This window comes from Trachurus japonicus, chromosome 7 (assembly GCF_045865225.1).
Source record: "Trachurus japonicus isolate A0001 chromosome 7, Traja_1.0".
Taxonomy (NCBI): Eukaryota; Metazoa; Chordata; class Actinopteri; order Carangiformes; family Carangidae; genus Trachurus; species Trachurus japonicus.
The window spans coordinates 13,997,354-14,025,079 of record NC_140913.1 but is presented as its reverse complement, the minus strand read 5'-3'; the positions used below and the strand labels follow the sequence as shown (position 1 = coordinate 14,025,079).

The 27,726-nt window shown below is 40.9% G+C and overlaps 1 protein-coding gene across 2 annotated transcripts in view; it reads left to right on the top strand.

Annotated features, from left to right (window-relative positions):
- Positions 1-27,726, top strand: part of nphp4 (nephronophthisis 4) — a 158,108-nt gene that overhangs the window by 84,976 nt on the left and 45,406 nt on the right. For both annotated transcript variants that reach the window (XM_085781361.1, XM_085781360.1), the window contains exons 10-13: positions 3,256-3,393; positions 12,838-12,992; positions 16,107-16,298; positions 19,998-20,185. In XM_085781361.1, coding sequence (XP_085637487.1) covers positions 3,256-3,393; positions 12,838-12,992; positions 16,107-16,298; positions 19,998-20,185 — 673 coding nt within the window. The remainder of the gene's footprint in view (positions 1-3,255; positions 3,394-12,837; positions 12,993-16,106; positions 16,299-19,997; positions 20,186-27,726) is intronic.

Here is a 27,726-nt window from a genome sequence, read left to right as displayed (position 1 = left end):
TAGTGTTATGGTTGTGTAATTGGCATTACATTAATGTGTTATTATCACCTGTACTTTGATAGTCCTGAATCCAATGTAATGTACAGTAATATAGAATACAGTAATGTGATATAATAAAACGCAATATATTATAATATAATGTAAAACCTGTACAGAGCAAATATAAAGTAGCACGACAAAACCTCAAGCACCCGCAGAGGAAATGGGGCCACACTGAACTATTGTTAAGTCACAAGTTGCTAATAAATGTGAACTTTAATGAGGCCACTAGCTCGTTTGAGAGTGGTGCAAAGATTCTTACTGAGATTTTCTGGTGTACTGTATGTCAGAGCAGTTTGCTGTTTATTTGCCTCATCTTTCCTTGAATCATATAACTCATCTTGTCTTTTGAGAAGTGGCTACTTTTAGTACAAAGATTGGTTTCATCATTATTGGGGAGGCTGTGCAGCCAAATGTTGTTTCCTAGGGAACCCAACATGTCAGGATGAATTCTGAATTTTGGGGGGACGTGTATGAATTCACTTACAGGACATGCTTTATTTTTCCATTTGACAAAACAGTGCAGTCGTCAATAATGTGGAGTATCCTGTTTAAATTTTCTGAACAGTGTAAACATCATATCCTCAATGATGATTCAGAACAAACCGATACAGAATAAATATGATGCTGCCAGACTGAACTGAATAAACCTATATTTCCAACATAAAGCTCCATATGGAAAAACTGAAAAGCTTCAGGGAAAAACTAGGCCTAAGATTTTTTTTCTATACAGTCAGGGCTAATGTATACATCTACAATTACATATATCTTGTTTGATAAAGTAATAAGTTGTTTTGGGTGGAAAAGGATCCGTCTTTAATCTGTTTTAAGAGCCAATGGAATCAATATTAATCAATATTGTCCACACTAGCACAGTAGAATCAGTGTGTGTGTCCGCAAGATCAATGGGTGAGTGAACATCTCCTCTCTCACTGCTCAGTATGGATCAATGCAGTATCTTTATTGTGTCCCAGGAGCCATTTGTTTTGATAGTAGCAGATTCAATAATTTCACAGACAGTTGACGACAGCGACTGAAAAACACCGTCAGGTTGTTGAGGAATTGTGGCCACAAGTCGTCCAATAATATTGTTTCAACACTCTCTCTGTGTTTCCTGTTATGTAATATGATAAACTTTGCACAGTCCAAATTTAGAAAAATCAAACCAATGTTCTGTTGCTTATTGATTAAACATCTGACACGGCTCTGATCCTGCCAGGCATTCCCGCTAAAAAGAAGAAGAGTGTGGGAGATAGCATCGTCTAAATTATGAATTGAGCTGCAACAGAGAAGATCTCCCTCTTCCTCCAATGTAAATCTCTGCTTTTACTGGTGAAACTTTTCCCAGAGGAAAGTGATGCATCTTAAGAACTGTGTCCACAAGTGTCTCTTAAGCAATCAAAGTGTCTCAGTCCCTATAGTTCAAATCAGGAACTATAAAGGAAAGGCTACAGTGTGATGTCATGATGTAGATTATAGGGTTAATGGAAATCATAATTAATAACGTTACGAGACAGACTTGTTTTCGAGGCAAATGCGTAACCGAAACTACATCCCAGAAATAGCGTTCCAAGTATTTGTTTTATACGTTATTATTTCATAGCGTGGCAAATGTGCAGGTCACAACTTGTCCACGAGAGTGTTTTGGAGTTGTTGGATTGTAGTTTGATTAGGGAAACGTGGAAATACTGTGCAGCTCGCGTCTCTCCCCCGCCGATCTAAAAACAGCTTGCACCGACAATTAAAGGTAATGAACCTACTCCTAATACTATAGGGATTATGGCAATAGGTGAATTTGTCAAAATGTTGAAATATCCCTTTAAACCCTTGTCCATGAAGTTAAAATACACAAAGTTTCTGAAAAGGATCTTGGCAAAAAGATGCTTTTTATTTCCACCACTACGACTACGTTGGTGCTATAGCCATTACTTCAGCCATTACTGCTCACTGTATCTTGGCCATTGTATTTTTATAGTACATTATCAACAACAGAGGTCACTCATTGTGCTTAGTATAAATAAAATTAGCATAAAAATAGAAGTAGAAGCATGACAAGAAAACAGGAAAAACAGATTATGACATATAATAATCAAAGTGGAGGATTAAAGATCAAAGATTAGATGATAAGTATTAACCCTTCAGTCCATTTTGTGGTTAAACAGCACAACTTTATCAATGGAACATCTGGGTTGTCACGTTTATGAGATTTTCATGTGATCAGAGGTTCCTTCCTCCACCTCAGCAAGGAGGTGAAGAGCTCAAACATCTTGGAGTGAAGAGCCAGTAGATGTGGTTTGGGCGTCATTTCAAGATTCCTCCTTGTAGGCCTCCATCAGGGAGGAAACCGGGCATGGGATGCATAAGCTCCTCCATTAGATAAGCCCCAGAAAACAGTGAAGATTTGAAGAAATTGTGTGACATTTGTGAAATTCTGGTCATTAGCCAGACACAGTAAAAAAAATATGCTGAGGTTTTCCTATATTATAGCAGCCATAACTAATGAGAGAAATTGTCAAGTCACAAGTACTTACCTTGCTTTGCTGAAGCCACAGAACATTAGAAATGAAGTGAGGTGAGAAAAATTAGGAATCTCTGTGTGTGGAAACAGCGAATTTTACTACCAAAAAGACTCACATTGGAAAAATAATTACCTGGTCTGTCAAACCTTGATTTAATGTATTTTGCAATTCATGCAGTAACAGAATAAAAGGCAGAAGGTTGCTTTGGGGCTCAGGCGACACTGTCAGTTTCCATGGAAAAGAGAGGTCACAGGTGAAGATGTGAGCACCTCTGTCATGTCCTACAGGTGTTCATCCAGTGTCGGAACAAGCTGAACAAACCTTTATCCTGCTGTCTGTCTGTAGTGTTCAGGTGGAGAAGCTGCTCAGCTGCTTTTGCATCATATTTCACTGGAGGTGAAAGTTGTTCACTATCAGTGGTGATTGATATGTCTGCTGCTCTTGTGTAACTCTGACGAGCAACAGCAGCAACATTTCCTTTTTCTTTTTTTTTTTTCGAGGGGCGACAGTGTTGAAATGATCGTGGGTGGAGAAACGGGTGGAGTGAGAGGGGCTTACGAGTGCCGAGGCAGTGTAATGGTCTGTTGTTGTCATCTGCGCCGGCACATGTGTCTCTGTGGCATGAAGCGTGCTCCTGAGCCGTGTTGTTCCTAATCATAATAATAACAGCAAATCATTTGCATTGTTGTCTCTGCAGCTCTCACTGTCTCAGCTGGCAGCTACTTCACGCTACCCGACCATCAGCCACTCCAGCTCAGCGTTGCTGTGGCAACAGTCGTTTCCTTCTCTGCTCCATCCTTCCCCGTTGGCATCGGCCCACCAGCTGTCACATGTCGTAAGATTTCCACCCCCGTACCCACACTCACACACACATACTCTCTCACACACACACACACACACACACACACACACACACACACACAGGATAGGGAAAATACACAAGCATTAAGGGAGTTGTAGGTGCATTTACACACAATGTGCACATTCAGATGCAGTTCTGCTAAAACATGGTGCATAAGCCTTGAAACAAGTCTCAAGACAGTCAGTCATTCAGTAAAGTTCAAAGACACACACACCTGTACAGTACTGTGCTGCCAGCCACACACACACACACACACACTTCCTCTTAACTGAACTCCAGCCCTGCCTCCACACTTTTTTTTTGTCTTTGGAGCCGTTGAAGCTGCTGGAGGTGCTGGAGTTGCTCCTTTTCATCTTTATAATCAAAAGAAATATTATTCTTTGACTCTACTTTCCAAATCTCTCTACAAAGAGGGCCTCGATTTTTAAAGGTACCCAGTATCCTGCATAACATTGTGCTTTGCATTCTGGAAAAATATGTTTCATCTGCTATATGTTCAGGGCAATATTTATTTGCCTCATTTCTGTGTCAGCTGCCATGTTGAAGTATACTTTGTGGCCTTTGATGGGGTCACAGACGTATTTTTTTATTTTAAGGCTAGTTTTAAAACTATAATGAAAGAGTGGACTTTCCCATGCAGCTCTACTGTATGACACCACATGGCACCCTGAGGAGGTCTAAACAAATGCAAACAAGCAAAGCAAACACTTCTTTTTACCTAATAGATCCCAATGAACTAGCACAGAGATGGTAATTGGAATAATGTATGTCTCCACATGCTAACAAGCTTTACAGTATGTATCTGCACAAAACGTTCTGGTTGCAGCTGGGGGTACAGCAGAACTGAGGGTGTCAGCTATACTGTGCTGACTTTAATAACTATGACATGAGGGTAACCTGTTTACCCCCAGGTGTAGGTGTTTGCTGCTAGGAATCAGCAAACAGTCATTTTGCCTTTGAAAGCTGCCTTGTCTTTGCTAATTTAAACCATGTTCTCCCACAAAAATGCATATATTTGGGAAGCAGCTTGCTGCACAGTATGAAGAGTGGTAAAAGCATAATATTGTAATCCTGGGATTAACCCTGAATTTTTTTTCTCTGCTTATCAAAGTCAGTTTTGCACCTTCACAGATGATATGCACTGTGTGTCTTTGATGTAGAAAAACCGTCATCAGAACAACACACTCCTGGTGTTGCAGCAGTATAAGGGATTTGTTTGGCTCCTTGTAAATGTTGTTTCAGCAGCATCACATGGTGCTTAAGTGTTGGATGCTGCTGTAAACAGTTTTTCTTACAATATAGGAGAGCTCTGCCCTTTTACATGCCACATCTTATTTTTAAATTTAAAATGTGTCACTCACATCTGAACGTCCAGCCTTGCGGAGTGGAATCGTTTCAGTTGTACCTGCTGTGAGTGTGTCACAGCGCTCACTCATCACATCTTGGCTGTGTGGCCACTGGGCTGCGTGGGAAGGAAATGCAGCAGGAGTCGGGACTTAAAACATTAATCGTTGCCATGGATATAACTAATGCAGCGATCTTGACCCTGGTATCTATCCGAGTGGATTTAAAAAAAAAAAAAAAGGTTTTGAAAGGAATTCACATTGGCAGTTGGTGTGGAGCTGTAGGCCTCACAGCAGAAATAAACCATGAGGAAGCAGCTCAGGAAGGATGTAGATGTAACACTGGATTTATACACTCTACCTGTGATATGATGCATTATAGGTGCTATATGACCTTTTATATATTTGCCATGCTTCATATTATTACTGTGTCCGTCTACCAAGCTATCTATACATGTTGCGTTGGGTTGTGATGGAAACTAGCTTAGCAAATTAGCTCATATGTCCTTCCCCTTCCACCTGCTCCTCCTGGGGTGTCCTGGGCTGTTCTCGGTCCAGATGGGGCTGTTGAACTCCCAGATTCTCCTCCAAAGTCAAAGAGCCTGGAATAACTCATCTGAATGTATTTTAATCAGATGTTCAAACCAACTCAACCTCACCATTCAATGCAAACCAGCAGCAGTTCCACTCCAAAACATCTGGAGCCTTCTAGACATCTGGAAATACTTGGTGATTTTGGCAATTACACAAAACAAATCACCATGGTTAAGGGCTAACATTGGTCAACTCATAAAATGAGAGCTTTTCTTGGATCAGTCTCAGTAGTTTGTTAAGTTCTCCTTCAAAGGCAGATGGATTTCTCCACAGTGAGCGTCCATCTTGCCTCCAAGTACCAATTGGCTGGTGGCTGGACCGCAGAGCAATCAGTGTCCTGTTCAGGGAGCTACAGGCAGCCACAAGCGTGATTTAGATGTGAAACGACAGCGAGAAGCAACTGTTTAACAATAGTGTGAAGGATTCCTATAGAGATTCATTTATGCTGCTAAAGCAACAGTACAGAAGCTAGGAACGCCATAATCACAAAGGGGTAATTATTTCGTTGTCGTCATAAAATGGAGCTTCACTATTTCAAGATCACAGAAAATTATGTCATCATTTTTGAGAAATTAGATAACAGAGCTTTGTTTTCTAGAGATAATGGGATAATTATTTTGTTATCTTTCTCATGTCAAGATCATGGGGTAATTATCTCAAGATAACAGATAAAGGAAGGAACTTTGTTTTTGCAAGATCACAGATTAAAGAAAAATACTGCAGAATGACCTGTCTTGGCTTCCGTAAATCAATATTTATCTTCTGGAAGAAGAGCAGAGAACGGCATTTCCCAGTGGAAACGTTTTTTCTCTCCTCTCCTGAGCGTCGTCAAAAGTTTGATTTACCAACTGACTCCACTGAAGGATCAAGAGTTTGATTGGTTGACATTATCCTGTGATTGACAGATTATTCCTTCAATCACCTGCCAGGTATTTATTTTAATGTGCTGTCTTTTCAGTTTGAAGCCTTCCCAGCTGGTTCTGTGTGACAAACCATCTGCTTCGTCAGGTTGCTGTTCATTAGTTGAAGAGATAATCTGGAAAACTCTGAGTTGATTCACTGAATCATGTCTCATTCCTTTAGACTGTCATTTTTTAAATTAGATATGTATTGTTTAAGTTATTATATTCTTTCCAGTGTTATCACAGTGGATTGTCAGTGCTGTCTCTGAGCGGTCCTGACCGGTCCACCTGCTTTCATGCTTCAGCACAGCTAAGAAGGACTTTGCTCATATTCTAACTAGACAGCAGTAGCTTTAATGGGTTTCTCCCATAATCCATATAGCTTAAGCTGTGAATCATATTGCAGGAATAATCCAGGAACTGTGGATCAGGCTTACTGGAGATAACAATAGTCAGAAGCACAACATGGCTAAAAAAAGGCCCAATTCAATTTGGTTTTGAAAGACTGACTAGTTCATGCAGTGGAAATATTGTCAGAACAACTTATCTACTGCATAGATATCTAGAAGTACAGGGGTGGGAACTTCCCGTATTTTAGTACTTTTGGTTAAATGTCAGGGGCTCTGTCAGCACAGAGAGCGAGAGTTAGCATTAGCACAACTGCTAACATTGTGTCGGCCAGTGCCAGTTACAACATAAGGAAATAAAAGATGCTAACTGTGCTAACTGTTCTGACTTGTCTGCTCATCTCTGGTTCTGGTCTCAACAGACCCCTCCTCTAAGTCCATGTCTGACTGAGGCTGAAACATGTGACTGAGTCTCTCTGATGTTTCCTCCTCTAACCATTTTGATGCTCTCTGCTCTTTGACCTGGAGCCAGCAGGTGGTGGGCGGGTAGAGGCCTGATCTCAGTTTTTCAGAAAGTCAGAGCAGATTTTATTTTTTACTTACTTTAAAGGGGACATATTATGGTAATATCACTTTTTGAAGGTTCTTTAACTCATTGAGTGCCGCGCTCCTTTCCAAAGTTTTAGTCAAGTGTACCGGCAAATTAGACCATATTTGACTTTTTATTTTAGAGCCATAGTGTATTCTATATTATTGCCACCAACACATACTGTAGCTCAATTGAAAGGTTTAACTTTATGCTTCAAATGACCACAAACCGTTTGTTTCTACGTGCCTCCGTTCCTGAGAAAAGTCAAGCTAAACATGGCTGGGTTTCACCAAAATCCCTCCTTTTTTTCTAGAAAAGGAGATAGAGCGTCTTTTATGAAAGGTGCGCTGTTTGTGTCTGTCGCTCTTCTGACACTCGCATTTCTGGATCAAAGGGCTCGTATAAGATAAATATACACAACAATTGTTGTTCTATTCACAAAACCACCATCGGGGGCGGGGGGGGGCGCCACTAAACAGCAATAACACAGACGCACCGTGCCGTGTCACAGCCTCTCGCCGCGGAACGTGAGGCTCTGTCGGCCACAGCGGCTCGCGAACACCGGTCCCGCCGGTGGTCGGGGTCCTTCTGGGGTACGGGTCGGTGGTGCCGGTCTGCTTTGGCCCAGAGACCATCAGATTTTACCGCGGGAGGACTTTGGGGAGGACACGGTGTTGCTCCAGATGAAGACCGGGCGGGACAGTGGGCTGAGAGCTTCCTGGTTCAGCTCCCAGCTGCTGCAGCCTCGCGGGTGAGAGCGGAGCAGCAGCGGAGCAGCTGCGCTGCATCTGCATGCAGAACTCCGTTTGCAGAAGCTGAGTTATGATAAAAACTTCCAGATCATGAGCTGTCATGTGACTTTGATCGTCATCTATTTCAGTTCTCCTCGTCGTAGAGTCCCCAAATTTACATATAATGTGTATTAAAGTGTCTATTTTCATAATTTAAAAAAAAAGCAAAAAACGAAAAATTTCGTTTTTGGCACTCAACGCATGGGAACGAAAAACGAGAAATTACGTGGTTGGCACTCAATGAGTTAACATATATTTGGGTGTTTGGCTTGCCTGCCAGACCCCAAAATGTGAGAATTGACAAAAAATCTGTAATTTTCAGGCTCCTGAGGTTGAAATCCATACGGTTTTATGAGCTGTTCCCTCAGTTGTCATCCAATGATGTCATTAGTTTTCGAATTTTCATAATACCACCCCTACCTGTGAGTACCGGTACTAGTAGAGGAGGTGGGGCGGGGTGAGCAGTGGCTCATTTGCATTTAGAGGGACAGGTACTGACACCAGCCGTTCTGAACAGGGCTATTTTGAGCTGTGGTGTTTGATCCTTGGGGTATTTTGACCAGACCATGTCATAGACGTGCCTTTAAGACACTTGGGAACTATTTTAATTTTTGGAAAATATGTCTCCTTTAAGGGATGTGTGGCTGTCATAAATCAGCAGCATCAATTGTATCATAACTATCATATGGAGAGTGGTACAAATGTTAGGCTACATTCCATAAGCTAACTTTCTTTTTTCTTCATCACATTTCTTGGTCACAGTTGGATTGCTCAGATTCTCTTATTCATATAGTTAGATATATATTTAAAAAAAACACAGTCAACATTAAAATAATGGATAAGTGTGATACATTACCTCCTAAAGTCCACAGGCTGCCATTAGTTTTCAGTTATGATACTGTAAATGAGTTTTTGTGACACTCTCTTTGCATATATTGAGTCATTAAATCAGTTGGTAGAATTTATTGTTGAAACCTCCATTTGTCCTTGTCCATGACCTGAGCACACCTGCCTATAAAAAGCAATTACTCATGTGTCATTTGACAGGGTAGTCTTGGCGGCAGCAGGTTCAGATACAGTATAAAGCCATTACACTGAGCCTTTTAAAGTCACTGAGGCCCTTTACACTGCACATCGGCACATCCTCTCAGGTTATTATATTGCAGGCTGTTTGATCACAAGAGGAACATGTCTATGTATGTTGTATCCATGTAGCGGCATGACTTTGGTCGAGGTTATTACCAGCATGTTTGATGGAAAGCTCAATAATGTACAGCCATGCGTGTCCTCTGATAGGCCGCCTGAACTGCTGGCATGTATCACAGAGCAGAGGGAAAATGCTTGAGTGGAAAATGACACCATTAGCACTCCTTCGCTAATTATCTGTGGTAATACCCCTCCAGCTATGTGTGTGTCAATGACAATGAAGAGGGGATTAATGTTTGCCACAAAATATTTAGGAATGTTAAACTGATCCGCAGGCATCTACTGTTCTTTTTCTTCTCAGTAGATAAAATCTGATATTGTAAAGCAGTAAACAAAAAAATGCATAACATGAAATTATATTGTCAAACACAATATTAGAAGAAATTGAGATAAAAGAAGAGCTTCTAAATCACAACATAAATACTAAGTAGTTGGCATTGAATGAACTCATCACTAAGCAGACTTCCAGGGTAACACATGAGCAGTTTTCCAATCATGGAAAATAAAGGAAAAAATAAAAACTATTAAGCTGTCATGGAAAATTATTCCATAATTTCTCTACTGGATGACAGGACTTTGAAAAGCCTGCTGTTTGTGTTGTTTGACAGTGTTTTGAATACACAATGGACTCATCTTGCTTTCTACTGGTTGAATGATTTACAACATTAGTGGCTAAAATTCTGAAGAATGTTACACATCATGTTATATAAAGTTATTTTATCATTTAAATGTCTGTGAGTCTCTGGCTGCAGACTATGGTAGTATTCATTAGGTTTGTAGATGTGACCTGACTCGTTAATGTACAGGTTGATTTAATTCTCTGACTTTCTTAGTCATATCAGTATCAGTGTATGCATTGACCAATAAGAGAAAACTTTTTTTGTGGCGTCAAACTTTGCAGGTGAGAAAAATGATGTTTGAATTGTTGTGTTCATTCAGCTTGTAATTTTCTCATTTATATAGAATGATCCCCACAGCTCTGAAGACTGACGGGGCTTGTGAAAAGAAAGTGTGTCATTTCCAAGGGTTTGCTGCAGAGCTGCACTGAGGGATCATTGCAAAATTGTGTGTTTTATGTGAAAATGAGGAATATCCGGTGATTGATATTGACTGGAATATTTTACTCCCTACTGTAAGATCAGTGTTGGCTCCAAAAATCGTAAATTGGTCGGCCCAATTTGTCCATTAACATTTTCCTCCCAAAAGTGTTTGTTTTAAATTGCTGTTTGGTTCAGCAGCTTGCTGAACTTGTTTAGCCTTAAGGTTTGTTATTAAAGGTTTTAAATGTGATTTGGTTTCTTGTTGAGAGTTATATAATAGAATAATAATAAAAGTGAAGCAGGGGTCAATAAGTGAAAGGCAGCCTGACTGCAAGTTAAATACTGGCTCAAGATTCACTAATGTTTCTGCCTGTTTACCAGAGCAGGGGATGTGTATTTACTTCAGGCTGAAACTGTCCAAGTGGAATTTGCTTAAAAAAAAAAAAAAAAAAAAAGCCCAGTTGTTTTGTAAATCACTTGGAGATTAAACGAGATGTTTCTGACCCACTTTGAAAGATTTGCATCTTAACTGAGAGCCATGGGCTCAGGGCCACAGCCACAGAGAGGAAACAGAATAAGTTCAGAGAGATGGACTAACACACTGTTGGTTTTGGTTTTTGGTGGGATTTGTAAAAAAATCAATAAAGATCGAAATGAGCAGTTTAGCAGAGTAAAATGTGTTAGGGTTTTACAGGAGCTGCTTCTCGAGCAGTCCACTGGAGTTTTGAAAGTTGTCCAGTGCTACACAGATGTCTGTGATATCCTGCTCTTTGATAGCTTGAGAAATCACTCTGGCACGCCATACCAATTTCTCTTGGTAATGTATTGTTGCCATGTCGAGTTTATTTATTTAGAGGTATGTTGTACAGCAGAGGTCAGAAAATAAGGGTCTTTCAAAAGGGGATCCAGTGTAGTAGAGAGAGCAGAGAGTAGACGTTACAGCTATGTGGACAGAGTCAAACAGACTCACTGTAAGTTTTTTTTTGTTCTGAAAGGCAAAGCACACATCATCCTGTTTATCATTTTACAGCAGTTATGGTTCTAAGTAAATGATAATCCTGTGGCTTTGAACCTCTGACTCACATCCTGAGAAATGCTGTGATAACGCTGCAGTAATGAGTCGAGCTCACAGAGGAGAGTGTCGGTGGTTTAACTGACAGATGAGTCTTCAGAAGCACGGAAGACATTTAAGGCCCAGGTGAACCTTTAAAAGAGGCTAAGCTCTTTATGTGACATGTGGCTCCTGTGTATCCAAGACCATTATTTCTACAATAAGTATAGTGTCAGAGCAGCCGGAGTATTAAACCATTCCCAGAATCAGTTCTGACAAATCCACCACCAGCTTCCTCTCTCGCTGCCTCCACAAAACAGTTTTACTTTCCATGTAATTTCCATGCATCCAGCTGCCAATTATTTTTAATGAAGTCATTTTTTCTGAATTCTTGGCTGCCTTTAACTGGACTAAAGTGCAGTCATTTCTTGTTGTTGCCTTTGACCGCACTTTAGTGCAATCATCTTCTAATGCTTCTGTGTCTGTGATTCTCTGAGATGCTTATGAATATGAACTCAGTGGATGGTCAGGGGTTAGGGTTTTTTCTAAGTGACTTCTAAGTGACTTGTGGTGGTGGGAAAAATTACAGAGCAGCAGTGTAGAATAATTGCTGCTATATTGCAGCAGTTCTGCTAAGAATATACTGCACTTTCCAGCCACTAGTGGCATCACTGAGAGCAGTGCTGCTGAGCAACGCTGCAGCCAGTGATGAGGAAGAAATCCTACAGTCTTTTTTGCTGAGGAAGGTTCAAACTGAGTGAAATGAGGCGGACATATCTGAGCAGCTGAGGAAAGGAACTCCATTGCTTCCTTTGGCAGAGGAAACACTGAACCTTCCTCTATGAAACGAGAGGCATAATGTTCCCCAACAATTCCTTGCTGCTGCAGCATTTAAAATGGATGATTAGTTGGTAGTAGATGATGTAGTTACATAAATGTAGAAACGACAGAGCAGCTGTTTTATGGATGTGACCTGATCCAGAACTGATGGAAATTGTTGCACGATCGATTGAAGCCCAAATGCAGATAGATTTCAAATCTGTCCAGTCAGGAGTCATCAATGTGTCATTTTATCATCATAAACACCTTTACAGAAGTGCATGCAAACATTAATTTTGACCTCTGGTTTATTTTCAGTTCTATATGTAAAGTTCTTAAAATAGAATCCCAGTGTAAATGCAGTCAGACTGTCTTTGTATTTTCCTAAGTCCTTGTGGCCTCTCCTTCACATCCTTGACCTTCCATCATGGTGGAGGAGAGGGGATTATTTTGAATCCTATCTTTGACTACAGATTTTCTGCATTAGTCTAAATCACAGAAACATCTCTGTTGGTGTGAACCTCTTTTATCACCATGTTCATTTCATCCACCATAAACTAAAACGTAAGCCTTGCGGTGTAGAAACCTCCATTCCCGCCTCTTTATAGACATTAACTAAAAACCATCCATCCGTATAGTTAATTTATTCCAGCAGTCTTCAAATGACTCCCATCTCATTTATCCACCACTGACTGTTCATTTCCCTGTGTCTGTATCTATCCCATCCTGCTCCAGGCCTGCTCAGCCGTCAGCAACATCGCCCACCTGGAGATGGATCTTCAGCGGGAGCAGGACGACTCACCTTCAGCTCAGAATGAAGGAGAACTTCAGGAGCTGCCCTTCACACCTGTGCACGCCCCCGTCATCACTCTGGGGATGAATGTGCCGAGGTGAGCGTCCGCCCTACTTACAGTACAGTCTGCTTCAGATGGAGTGATGAGCTCAGTCCCAGAAAGGTGTTCATGCTGCACAGACGTTTTTTGTCGAACAATCAGGTTAAGTGTCTGAACATGAAGTTGTAGTTGTATGGGAAGAGTTATTATAAAATAAATAATGGAATAAATACCGGTAAATACTCCAAAAATCCACAAGAGCAATACAAGGCAGTTTCATAAAATATGCAGTCTCCCAATCAAAGTATTGTCAAAATATGTCAGAATCAGAATCAGAACTGTTAGATAGAAATAGAATAACATAAGAATTTAGAGAATTAAGAATTTTAATAAGAATTTAAATTAAATAAAATGGAATGAATTAAAATATTCTAGTGCAAAAGATACGCATATACCTAATATAATAATAATATATCTAAAAGAATAGAATAAAGATATATACAAAATACTACTAAATAAGTTATTGTGCAGATTGTTGTAGTGCAGAATGACTGTCCATAGGTTTAGGGTTATTTAGGGGGAACTGGGGCATTGTTCATTAGGCTGACTGCAAGTAGGTGATGTTATGAATTAGTGTGCAATCATAGGAGTTGTTGTCTTCACCACCATTACCACAAGCTCCTCCCGGTTTAGATTTCTTCAGCGTCAGTGGTTCAGGTAATCAAATAGACCCTGATTATAACTTTACAAAATGCTGAATAAAGCAGTCTGATATTTCCAGTGAGTGTTTGAGTGAAACTGTACAGAGGACAGAGACGTCAGGGAGGAGCTGAGGTTGATGGTAACCTTTGTTCTGATTTGTTGTTCTGTTTCTCTATAACTAGTGAAACAGACGTTCAGCAAGTTTTCACCAGCAGCTGAATCATTCACAGAGCTGCCCACTTCTCCACAACAAACACACCAGGGGTTAAAACCAGTAGAATCACTGAATAAAACAGTTTTGACTTCAAACAACAGAGACTGAGTGACACAGGGCGTCTCCAGAGCTGACCTGTCCCACATGCCCAACATATAGCACACTGGTCCAGATGTCCGTAGATGATAAATTACAGATAAGAACTTAAAACATGACATTTTTTATTCCAAAAACTAAACAAAATCCAGTTATTTTGGATCACACGAAAAACCACAAGCCCCTGATCCTGTTTTGGGAGAGAGACGCTGTATGTCGGTGTTGGCATCAGCTGTGTTATCTGAATCGCAATAAAGATGCCAGCTGTTGTGAAGCCTTAAGCACTGGCCGGTATAATGATAGATGCTTATGATGGTTAACCTTGAAAATCCATTAGCTGAACACTGACTTGAGGGGAATTGAATTGTTGGTCATAGTTACAGTGTAAAAAGGACGTTGTGGTGTGAAATCAGCAGATTTGGCCACCTGGACTTCTAGGAAGCTGTTTTTTTTTTTCATCTCTTTTTTTTCCCTCTAGTTGTATTTTCTGAGATAAAGCTTCTTGTTTGATTAACTTCTCCATTACAGCATGTGAGTGTGATGTGAGTGTTGTTTAATAGAGACTTTATTGGATGAAGTCACTTAAAACATCCTCTTAACTTGTTACTGTTTTATCTGGCCCTGTATCACGGTGTCAACACTAGTACAGTCCTTCATTAGCACAATAGTTCACTGTCTTGCTATCTACAGAGGGGTATCGATCGGCTCACTAATTGGCAGCATGTGTGCACTGACCAGCGCAGCACTGTTGTCAGTAAGTAGGAGAATTCAGCTCAGAGCCAATTTGAGGAAATCGTTTTGTCAGCCTTTACATCCCACTTTGGGGTAATGGTCTCTGCGTTGTTTGCCAGTGAGAAAATTTGCGATTAAACCCAGCTGCAAGCAAGACGCCGTGGATCTGATTTAGTGGAGCAGAATGCAGTGAAATGAGCTCACAGTTTACACGCAGCTAATAATAGAGATCGGAGAGAGCTATCGTAATGGCTGCGGGAATGCATCGGGGTCTGCTGAGGTGCGACACCAGCTGAGAGTGCACACCCTGCAAATAATGGGCACCGTAACTGGGAAACAAGGCTTTGCATTAGCACAGAGAGTGTGTAAATAAGCAGCTGGCATTGAAACACTCCCCCCCCCCACCCTCCCCAATCCCAGAGTTTGGATCCCGACACGATGCTGCTCAGTTCACTGAGCTGAAACATCTCTGCCTCTTCACTCAGAGCCAAAACATCTTTGTGACTGTTTTTGGTGCAGAGTGACCCACTTCTCTGAGAAGAACAATGAAGTCTAAAGAAGTTTAATTGAAGTTGCTGTGCATATCTGATTGAGCCCCTTTTGAAATAAAAATGATGGCTTGCATATTAATCTACTGGGGCTAAATTAAGATATAACCGTTGGAGATGGGAGAGCATAAAATTGACACAGCCGCAGAGGAAAAGCCAATCAAATGACTTCTTGAGTGCTGTTGACTTAATTAGTTTGATCAAAGCTTCGCTCGCTCAGATGTGATGACTGTTTACCGACTGGACACGGGCAGCGTCGCTCTCCTGATGAGCACCAACATCATTTTTCTGTGCATGCACTCCAGCCAGCCATCTGTGAACCATGTTTATCATCCCCACAGTGTCTGGTGTCAGCGCGCAAAGTGTAAGTTATGAATGTTTCCATAGTTGCAGAAAAACAGGTGGCCACTATGATTAGAGGTAAATGCCAATTATACTAGAAAATCCAGAGGGAGCACTTTGGCGCCCATTCTCTCTCTCCGCTCCGAGTGTGTTTATGGAAAGCTGCTGCTCACCTCACCACTTTTTTGTATGTTTTTTTTTTTTCCCCCACCACAAGTTCTGTCAGACATTGAAATTCCGGTTTGGTGCAAAGAGGATAAAGTGAGTAAAGTGAAGTTATCTCCCAGAGGATAAACATCTTGAGTTGGAATGGAAGTGATCCAATGTCTGAAATGATAAAACAGCATCGTATTCAACTCGGAGCCAAACGCTTTTTCTGCCTCATTCACAAACACAAATCGCCCGAGTGAGGCCGGTGCAGCGGGGAATAAAAACATTAGATCGTGGCATCCTCTCAGGTCTTTTCAGCGTGGCAAATGATTGATGTGCACTCATGGATCTGGAGCCTTTTCTCTAATTCAACCCTTCCTCCCGCAGCTCCTGCTCGATCAGCTCCAGGAGCTCTCTCGCCCACCTCTACTCGGCCGGCTTCCCACAGATTGTGGACCACAGCGGGCAGGTAGCGGAAGTGCTGGATCCCACTGAGCCCGTGCCCTTTGACCCCCAGCGGGAGGAGACAGACCTCCTACAAGGAAACCTTCTGGTGTTCCAGTTTCTGGCGTTTACCAGGTGAGGCCTGCAGCGCGGAGTCACGCAAGGTTTGCGGTGCAGATATTGACAGCAGCAACAGCAGCAACAGCAGCGGCTCATGTTGTGAGCTTGTGTGCGGACCATTTGCAGTCGTCATAGAGATCAGTGTAAATTTAGCCTCATGTGCTGTGACAGGCCACATGTGATTATTTAATTATTTGCTATTGCTATTTGATATTATTATACAATATGTTGAGTGTTGCAGTAAATATAATTATTCCTGTTTCCAGAAATGTCACAAATGTTGAAAAAGCGCAGCTACCATTTTAACAGCAATTAAATCACTTACCACTGAACTGTACACAGAAAAATATCTTTTATTTTCTGACAGACAAGGATGACACCCACCCAGCCCTACCTTCAGTCCTCTTTGCAGCAAGATGTCAGTGCATTAGGCGCAAAGTCACTCATCGTATTTTCTTATGTCATGTGTGTACTCACACACATGTGCACTCACAATTTCACAATAACACATTTCCTGTCAGTGGCCCGTCACACAAGCTCTGGAGCAGGGGCTGATGCTGATGGAGGGGGTTGGGGGGGGGGCTTCTGATGGATGGCCACAAAACACACCGCTCTTTGTGTCCTTCCATCTCGTCAACAGCTCTGTCAGCACTTTGATAAACCCGATTCATATATGTCCCATTCTTCATAGACTCTCCACCAGCAAGCTTCCTGTTCCCCTGCCTCATCTCTCTGTGTTTATCTGCTGTTAACTCTTCACAGGGCAAGTAGACCTGACCTGCTCTCAGGTAGAGTCATGTACTGTGTGGTCATTGATGCAATTGTAGATTCACCTCTAAACCTGAGAGATGGACAGATGATAGATGGTAGCAGACTTATTGATCTGATATTTCTGAGACACCGTGCGCACCAAGCATTTAGTTACATATTGTAGCTGAAGACTTTTATTCACAGATTTCTTTTTAAAATTTCAGGCTTCAGAGAAAATATTGCACCTCCATGTACAAAAAAAACATGACAGTACTTTACAGTGAACGCAAAGGGTCACAAAGTTCAACACAAAAGTTGTATTGCACATATTTATGCTAGAACAGCCACATCATCCAATATTGCACTTATCCATCGATTCTCACATGAAGTATAAGAACAGTATCTTATTCATGACACTGAGAGCTGCCATGATTGTGGTGGATTTACAGGTTTTTCGTTCAGCAGTGCTGTGGATGAGGGGTCGAATGAAAGCTTAAAGCGATGCTTTTACACTTGCAGCTTCTGTAAGGTTTGCCTGATGGTAACAGTTATGTAGGAGTGTGGGCATAGAATCACTGAGTGTATCTGTCTGAGGACATATGCCTTTGTCGTATATAGTTTGAAGGGATGGCTGCTCTTTTCTCCCAATAACTTTCACAGCCGATTTGACCAGGTTATTTTGTTGCTGCTACCCTGCCATATCTAATATTGTGGCATGGCAGATCTCGAGATCTCGAGCTATGATATAGCTCTGAAGAGTTTGTTTGTGTGTGCTTGTGTATGTGTGTTTTCTGTGTTTATATCACAGAGATTGGATTCAACAGCTCCTTTTTTATTTCATTTTTAGCTAGAGAAAGACAAAGAAAGTCATATAACATACTGTAAGGGCATAGAAGATCACAGCTTTTTATTATTGCCATGGATTTATATTTTGGTGTCAGAGATTTATATTTGGCTCATTTATATCTCAAAAAAGTTAGGTTAGTTTTTATTTTCCTTGTGCTTTTTTAATGACCAACATAAACGGTGTAAACAGTTTCCTCTGTGATGTCACACCAATGGTTTTCTGAAGCTCAGAGTGAGCTGCTCCACTGTTGTCATTTTGGCAGTTTCTGACTTGAATGGGCAAAGAGGAGGGACATGTGTGGATCTGAGACAGTTAATGCCGGCTTGTGTCAAGCAAACAGTTATCCACCAGAGGCCATACCCTCAGTTATACAGAAGTCCTAATAAAATGTGAACAGGGGAATCAGACTTCACTTTGAAGCCACAGTAAAACTAAACTTAGCTAAACTTATTGGCTGGGGCATGGTGACATCATCAAAAAGTTGGATATGTCGTAAATAAGCTCCAGTTTATTCAAATAATACCTGTTATATCTGTACACTGACTTCTTGATTCATCTACCGACGTCAGTGTCAAGGTGTTTCCTGCCTCCTGCGACTCTCTCCTCTGTTCTCTCCGGACTGCAGGTTTGGTCGTAAAATAGATTTTACTGCCAGATTCCAGCAGCACATGTTCAAAGCCTCTGGGTGAGAGGAGGCCCTGTGGTTTTTATCATTTTATGGTTTGGATACAATAAAACAAATCCGATATTTTTAAATGAGAAAGTTTGGATTTTTACTAAAGTTTGTGTTTGGTGCTGCTGTGAAATCTTATTTTACCACCTGAAGGCAACATGAAACCACACAACACACATAAACTGTGCACTGTGGAGATGTGTGGTTCTTCCTGTGTATCTGTGTGTGTTCGGAGGAGGGTGTTACTTCATAATTACGACAAACAGGTATGGCAGGCCGGGGTTTAGGCAGCAGTAGCGGTAGCACTTAGGCAAGCGGGGAGCCTGTGGATAGGCAGTGTAATTTCTACCTCTCACCCAGGCGCCATAATTATCAATCTTGTCTGTTTACAGAATGAATATTAATGCGGGCTCCTGTGTGAAGATGGAGCACGGCCGCATCTTTAACAGTGGAATATCAGGGCGTGTGATCGACTGGGAGGTCACGCGCCACTCTTATTAGAATCCACTTTGAAATCAGCAGCTCTGATGGCCCGTCCTTGGTGTTTTTGGAGCCTCCAGCACTCTCTGCCTCTTTTCAAACCCCCCCCCCCCCCCCCCCCCTCATTATTGAAAAAGCACATGACTGATTGCTCATCTATTCATCAGACAGAGACAGAGGAGCTCATCCTCAAGCCCGCTCTTTATTTAACGTGTGCGGTGCTAATGTTGAGCGCTGGCAGGCTCGCTGGGACGTTTTGTGGGCCATCCACAGTTTGAAGTGTGTGTGTGTTTAGATTTGTGTGTGTGAAATCACACTCAGAGGGTGGTGTTTGTGTGAAAAGGGAAAACACAGCACCAGCAGGTTCTGGTAGTCGCGGGGACTTTTTTTTCTTAATAGGAGTCGGAGTTAAACAACGACCGCAAATAATCTTGTGCAAACAGATAAGCATGGATAAAACTGTATTTACATTTTCCGTGTGCTACACATCTAATAACACGTTTTCACACTGCCTTTAGCTCTGAAGAAGCTAAATGATGTACTCATTATGGATCATAGGTATAATGCATAGTTTACACTTCCTCAATGAGCAGCACAAATTACTGCCACTTTTAAGGTTAGCACTTTCATTCCTAATCCACATTTTGATTATAGGTTTTCATGTTTAAGTAGCTGTGATGCTGAATTACCTGCTCTGCTCCAGGACGTGAATGAAATACATATTTGATTTTTTATTTCTTCCGTGGAATCGTCTGTAAATCATTCTGTGATTCACACTCCCAGGTTTTAATGACATTTTTAAATATTCAAAACTCACTCCCCACATAGGTTTTGTGATAAATAAAATAAAAGTCACAGTTAGAATTTAATTGATAACACTGACAAGAGCAAACATGCACTTAGCTACAGTATTAACGCTGCATGAAACATTCATTATTTTCTGAATGACTGTGTCCTCTTACAGGATCCCAGCGCCGGGCGTTGGTGCTGGATGGCCCGGCAACATCCACTTCACCTTCCACTTTTACCGCTTCCCATCGGTCACAACGCAGCAGCTCAGACTACTGACCAGTGACAAGGTGCAACACAAAACTGCTGATCCACTCCCCTGTGTGCTGGCCTCCATCAGCAAAGACAGCACCGTCAACTCGGGTAAGGATCCACCACCGCTGCGGTGACAAAATGAACAAAACACAGGTGATGTGCAGAGTCAAAGCCTCTGTAACCAACTGTAAATATTTGTGGTGAGTAAAAAAGAAAGTCACCAATGTAACTATTGTACAGTCCTATGAATCCTGGATGAAACCTGATGGTTCAGTCACAATCTCTCATTAACTTGATAGAAGATTCTGAAGGAACTGATTCTCTGATGACACCATCGCTAGGCAAGGCAAGGCATCTTTATTTATATAGCGCGTTTCATACCAAGGCAACTCAATGTGCTTTACATAAAGACAAAACATTTAAAAAGAACAGCATAAAAACAAACATTTTTTTAAACAGAGTTAAAAGCAGGAGCAAAGAAGAATAAAAAAGTAGAATAAAAGAAAATAGATAAAGTTTAAAGTTCTTAAAAAGAGCTCAGCTATAAGCACGTGGATATACCCCCTCTCAGGATATTAAACACTAAACTCCAGTATTCAGAACCTAAAACACTGCCTCTGTTTGTCAGGAGATATCAAATAGATCTACTCACTACAAATACGATTTGTGCAATTAAAGTTGTATGAATCAATAATTCTGTCTTGGTAGCTGTGTCTCAGTACAGGGGCCACAGGGGGATTGTGGTCTACAAAGGTGGGATGCTTTATAGAACATCTGGTCTATGGAGGATTTCCGCTATGTGTCACCTGCTGCTCCTACCTTTACCTTTATACTGCAAATAGTGGCTCCTGTCACCTAGCAACCTTGACGACATAACTTTTTCACAAGAATTTAAGGCTTTTAAGATTATTGTTTTTATCAGTTGTACTGTTCCTGTTGAATTGAGCTGAAACACAATACTGACATGAGGTTTAGAGGCGATAAGTGGTATACAAAGTACACCGGTGTGAATTTGGCCCAGCCTCCTGCTGCTGCTGAACAGATAATGTAACTGAAGAAGAGTCACTGACCATGTGATAGAGCATTCTGGGAGTTTTGCTGTGTTTGAGTTGAGGAAATGAAACTTTCTGTTCCGCTGTACTTGGACATAGTCTTTCTTATCACATTGTGCAGCTTGATTTCATTGTATTTCATGAAAAAAGCTGTTTTTCAGAGATGGAAGTAAGAAAAGATTTTGCATCACAGTTTTGCACAATGAATGTCCTTAAAGTACCTCAGTCTGTACTAGGTAAAGTACGTCCTTGTAATACAAGAGCACCATAGCTGCTAAAGTGTTTAACCCCTCAGAAGCATCTGTAAGATGAATGAGTGCACAGTGATATACAGTATACCGTTACTGTATATGCTTCAAATTACATATACATTTTAGACCAGAGCGTTCAGCCCTAACTGATATTATTTACATAACAGTTTATCCCTGAGCTCTCTGTCAGTGTTGTTTGCTTCTATTACCAGTGCAGTGAAACATGGGCTTGATCCGGCCACGAAGGATTCACCTGTTGCACTGTTGTCAAATGCAGCTTGTGAAGGATGATGAGACCCTGAATGATCTGAACGCAGCTTCACTCCTCCAGCAGCCATTGGCCTCCAGTCATGTTCCAGTCAGTGAATCTTGGCTGGAGAAAAACAAACTGGCTTGTTGAGCTACGTCATCACCAGAACATGACTGAACATTTCCATGCTGTTTGGTGCGTTCATGCCTGTGTCAAACGGTGGGGAAAATGTATTATCTGTTAGAGATAGTCTACATAAGCCAGGCTGTGTGTTGTTGCTGCTCTCCAGGTTGGCGTGGTACAGTCGGTGCCTACAGACTCCGAGCTCGCTCTGTGATGCTCCGTGATGTTCTCTGACGCCGAGGCACTTCTCTTTCAATCAGCCGAGCGGGCGCTGATTGATGTCAAGTCTATTCATGTAGCAACTAATGAAATGGAAGAGATATTACAGCTTCTGACAGAGCGTGATATTGAACACACAAACAACCCCCCCAGCCCCCTCACCCCTGTTCCTACACCTACCCCCTGTATCCTCCATTCCCCAGACACACACTCTAGTCTGACTCAATCAATATTTCTCTGTCTGTTTCTGTGCTCTTCCACAAAGCCCTCCCACATTCACACAGATCCCACCATAAATTCTCAGGCTAAGACCCGTTTCCACTTTTCTTCCTCACAGCTGCTCAACTTCTTATTTGAAGGATTAAACACTAATTAGGTTCATTCGCTGCCTCTCTCTCAGGTAATTGTTTCTGCTGGTTTCAAAATCTGACTCATCTTCCTCCCCATCTTCCTAGTAACTTTATGTGATTACACTCAACAATACTATAAAATTAAACATTGTCCGCAAACAAATAAGATTTGCACTCGCTGTAAGCATGTTATTGTAGTTTGTCATGGAACAGCTGCTCAAACAGATTAAACTCAGTGGAAATGGTTCTGTGATCTTAAATCTTTTTGAATTTAATACCGTCATGAGCAGATAGGAGAAAACTTCATGAGCGTTCAGAAATGATCTTAAATTTGGTGGTAATTGCTCCCTGGATTACAACTTACATCACTTAAATGTATCAGCCCACAAAGAAAGGCTGAACAAACAATTACACAAAAACAACCTCAGATACTTAATGTCTGATTTTATTGGAGAGAGTGTAATTTAGTCTAATGTTACTGATGTTTACATAATACTAATATATCAGAGGAATGTGAGAAAAAGAAAACAAAAAGGAGAAAAACTGAAATTAAGCTGTATTTTATTTCTTCTGCAATTACTTGTTAAACACACAGATGACACTCGGATTAAAAACAACAACTCTAACTGACTCTGAAGCTCCATGTTTTCCTCTTCTTCTCCTGTGTTTTATTTTAAGTGTTGATCCATAAGAAGATATAACAACCATCTCAGGGTAGTTTTACATTTCCTCTCGCAGGCCTCTCTCTGGAGCTTTAGTAACAACACATCGGTGTCAGCCAATCAAGAAGACAAGGACCTACTGTGTAATCACATTACACATGTACAAATACCTGGATAGGTACAGTATGGAGCTGTAGAGACATCATGGAGAAGCTGTTAGCATGATTTTATACAAACATTACAGAGAGAAAAAATGTCCCCTTCTCACAAATAAAGTTAAACTTGTTCAGACCAGTGTAGCATACTTTTAGCTAATGCATTCAAACTATAGATATTGTATCTATAGACCAATATTATTGTTTTGCTGAGTTACTGACTTCTGTGCCACCGCCACTTCTAAACATTTTAATGATTTTATCCCAACAATGGACAAAGAGACAAACACACTGCTCTTCATCAGCTTAGCATCATTGATTTATTCTCTCTAGTCTGGTTTCACTTCATTCAGGTCACCTAATGACAGTGTCTATTTTCTTTATTGTTTTCAAACCTACTGTTTTCAGCTTAATTACCACAGAGACATCTCTTTAGGATGTCTCTCAGACCTGCTGCTGCTCCCCGTGGAGCAACAACAGGCTTTTTACACAACTTTTTCACAGATGTCACAGTTCTTCCTGTGACGTGTTAAATCCATGTTATTAATTGCAATAATCATAGTCGTAAAGCTACAACCTGGACCCTTGCAAAGGAATATTGACTGTTCCAGCTTCAAGAGCAGTTCACTTATTGTATCACTGTGCTCACATCAGTGAGGTTGCTGTGTAAGGTCCATTGTTTTGACTTTGTAATTAAATTCTGAGAATCATCAATACAAGTAACCTCTCCTGTTACAGAGTTTCAGCCTTTCTTTTGCTTTGTTTGGACTCATTTTGAGGCTGTGTTAAGCACAAACAGGTCCAATTATGTCCCTCTGTAAAATGTATAGAACAGAGCTGATTGAATTGCATTTCTTTTTTGGGGGAAGACTTGTGCATCTCTGTGCCCTGAGGCCGTTCTGTCTGCTACATGCTTCACTGCTGAGAAGAGCTGTTGGTGCAGCTTTCAGAAAACATAAAGGCACCAATGTTTTGTTTTGTTTTGTTTATTTTTTGTCCTCCACTTCTTGTTCAGTCCTGTCATGTCTCAGTCTGTGACAAGGATGCAGAGCTCTTTCTAACAAAGTGAGCTCTGGCCACATGCTGCTCTGGAGAATCTCAGGCTTTTAATTTGAAGAATGCGTATTTTCCTTCACCATAGCAGGATGCTTTCTTAAAACCACTATGTTATCATTGCCACATTGGTTGGCCCTGCAGTAATACACATATTTTAGAGTCTGCCTTGTTGCCTTGAATGGGATTTAGATTTAGAAGAACTGTATTGTTCCAAAGAAGATATCTCACAGATATACACACATACACGCACAGGTTATTTCTCACTCTATAAAGATACAGTAAGAAGAAATGATGAAAATCCAACGCTCAGATATTCACTCAGATGAAACACTAACAGTGTATGTAATCACCTCTTAAATATAAATGAAATATTCCCATATCACAGGAAACCACAGGAATATAAACACATGTGCGTTCAAAGTGGATAGTAACAGGACAGGTCTTCACTCAGAGAGAGAAGGTCCAGTGTTTACATCCAGTACCTACAGTAACAACAGTAGAGTCAGCACTGGTTTTATAGTTTCAATGCTAGTGTCTGTTTGAGTTGACATAGCCTACTGAGCCCCTTGCATGGATGAAAGAATATCAAGGTTTTTATTTGTGAAATGACATTGTTGATAATCCCCATGTCAGTAAGCTGCCAAGAGGGACGTGACTTAGAGAGAGTGAGGAGAGGGGGCTGGTGGTCTTCTTTCTTTTTACTGGAACATCCTTGGTGAAGTTTCTGTATCGATGATTTGGCAGCGGGTCGAACAGATGAGTATTAAGCGCAACAGGTGACCCTGGAGATGAGCTCCTTTTGATTCAGCTCTGTTAAGAAATTCAGTTTTTGAGATTTCATCAGACCACCGGACTCCTCTGTGATCCACTCCTCCTCATAAACCCCTTTCTTCTGAAACGATCCTTAAGTGGCGCTGATTGATCCTGAAAATCCTCATCTGAGCTACATATCCTCTGATCCAGCTAAACGAGAGAAAGAGAGAGAGGTGAGGTTTTAAAGCAAGATGGGGGAATAGAGAGAAAATCAAGATGTTGATTTTTCTGATACATGAACTTAAAGTCTTCAGGACATTATATTGTTTCTGAGATACTAATGTCCGTATTCTACCAAGCTGACAGTGGCCATGCTAACATGTGGTCAGCCCGTTCATTATCCTGGTTTAGCATCTTTTAACCCTCTAAAATATCTCAAACATCTCTACGATTACCAGTTTTCTTTTCATCTTGATTTTCAAAGATGCATTTTTTTTATTTACAAGCATATTTAGCTCTTCATGTTCACAGATTAGTTTTTGCCAGTATCTTTACATGTTCCATGTGCAGTATATTTACTATGCTTACTGGGGTCCCAACAGATTTGGAATTGTTGGGGTCAATGCCGACATTAGGGGGTAAAAAGCACTGATAACAATTGACAACATTCCTTATATTTACAGAAACACAAACACATTTTTACAATTATCCCTCAGATATGGCCCAAACATTTGTGACATTGTTGGAACATTTTTAACTCTTATAATCAAAATGGCCTCTGTGCAGCACTGGAAAATATAAATGGAATAAATGAAAAAAATTATTAAAAGGACGAAAGCCCAATTTGATTTTTCTGCAATTTGCATACACATCATGTCAACACTGATGGTTACAGATTCATTAGCATTCACACCGGTTTTAATATTTGAAATCCCCAAGTTTCCTGTCCATAATGTAAATTTATAATTTATTATGGATTATATGAACCAACAAGCCTGGAAAATGAACCTGTGTTGTTGTACATTTTAGAACCTGCACTTTAATCATATCAACCGTTTTACATCCACTTCATAACTGTTTTTAATTGAATTACCTTCAGTCAGTTAATACAGTGACACCACGTCCACGTTTTACAGAGACCTCATTTAATTTCTCTTTTTCAATTCAGCAAACAGTGTTAATGTAAAACACTGGACAGTAGCTGCTCTGCACTGATCTATCAAGATATGAACTATTCAAGTATTGTACGAGATCAATGATCCACTGACTGCGTTCTCAACATTCACTGTGTGTGTGTGTGCATGTGTGTATGTGTGTGTGAAGTCGTAGACCGAGGTTGAGAGAGAATATGTAATCTGACTTTGAGCTTCAAAGCTGCTGCAGTAATTCAGCGTTGTGATTCTGTGTCCTGCTGGGTGGAAGTTCCCCACAAGCCCATTGAATTCCTAAACCCGTTTTAGGCCGTGGGTGGACGACGCTTTCATGTCTCTTCATGCTCTCATTAGGAGCCAGAAAAGGAGCGTTTCAGTGCAGCCATCCAGTCAGTTTCACTTGATCCGATTTTATGTCACATGTCACATGTGGGTGCAGACGAGGATCAGACCCCAGATCTGATGTATGCTCAGATTAACTTTTGCTGAGTCTGTTTTACTGACAGGAAACAGGAAGTGATATATGAAAAATGTGAAATATTCAGAGGGAAATCCAAACTTTCTTTTGTGCTCTGAGTTGTGTTGAGGTGTAATTTAGAAAATTAAGCTCCCAAATGTGCACATTTTCCAAGTGTTTAATATTTTGTGTTTTTCCAAAGTCTCTTATTATATATTGATACATAGACCAGAAGACAGTCAGCTCCTTCACTCACTTAAACCTCAAACACAGACTGTTTCTGCAGCTGGTGCAACATTTTTATAATCATGAGCAAATGCTTAAACTGCAGCTAAGAAAAATCTAAAGAAGTTACGTGTGCAGTTTTCTGCCTCTTGTTTAATAATAATCAATATTTTGAAGCCAGAACAAGAGAGGAGTGTATTTTAAACACTGGGCCAAACTGGACGTTCTCAGTATCTAATGGTAACAACAGATCAATAATGTGAACCGTGTTATTCTTGGCAATTATTTGCCAGAGATGAGAATATTCCAGTAAACAGCCGGGGTCCACCCACACAGCTGTTTATATTCTCCGCCTGATCAGAGCTCTTCCCCGGACTGAGTGGGCGTGGACAGACTCTGCTTGACTGACATGTCTGTGATTTAACAGTTGGCTTTGTTGCAGCTTTTAAGGTGAATTCAGATAAAAAGTAAACACCAGTTTGTACAGCTAACTAGCAACGTGTGCATCAAATGAACATGTGTGCAGTGTCTCAGGACTTTTCAGGATCTCCACTCCTCTGTTTTCCTGCTTCTCTCAGCCCAGCACTTTCTATAATTGGTGTTAGAAAACCTCAACTACAATGATTTAACTCACATGGATGCAGCTTTTTAAATAAACTATAATCCTCCAGGTGCTTTGTCGACCTGTGACCAGAGCTCATGCAAAGTCAGTGAAATATCCTTCACCACCATCATCTGTTCAGTAAAAACATGAAAAACACCACCTGGGAAACACCTATTCATTTGAATTCTATCTTATACTTTACATGTGATGCATCTACATTACACCTTCATACATTAAACAAAACTTTCTCTAAATTAAAGAAGCACTCCAGCAGCCAGAAGTCGCCTCATCCCCCAAGCTAACTCAGGCCTTGGACTACTGTTACCATGGCAACAATCTAT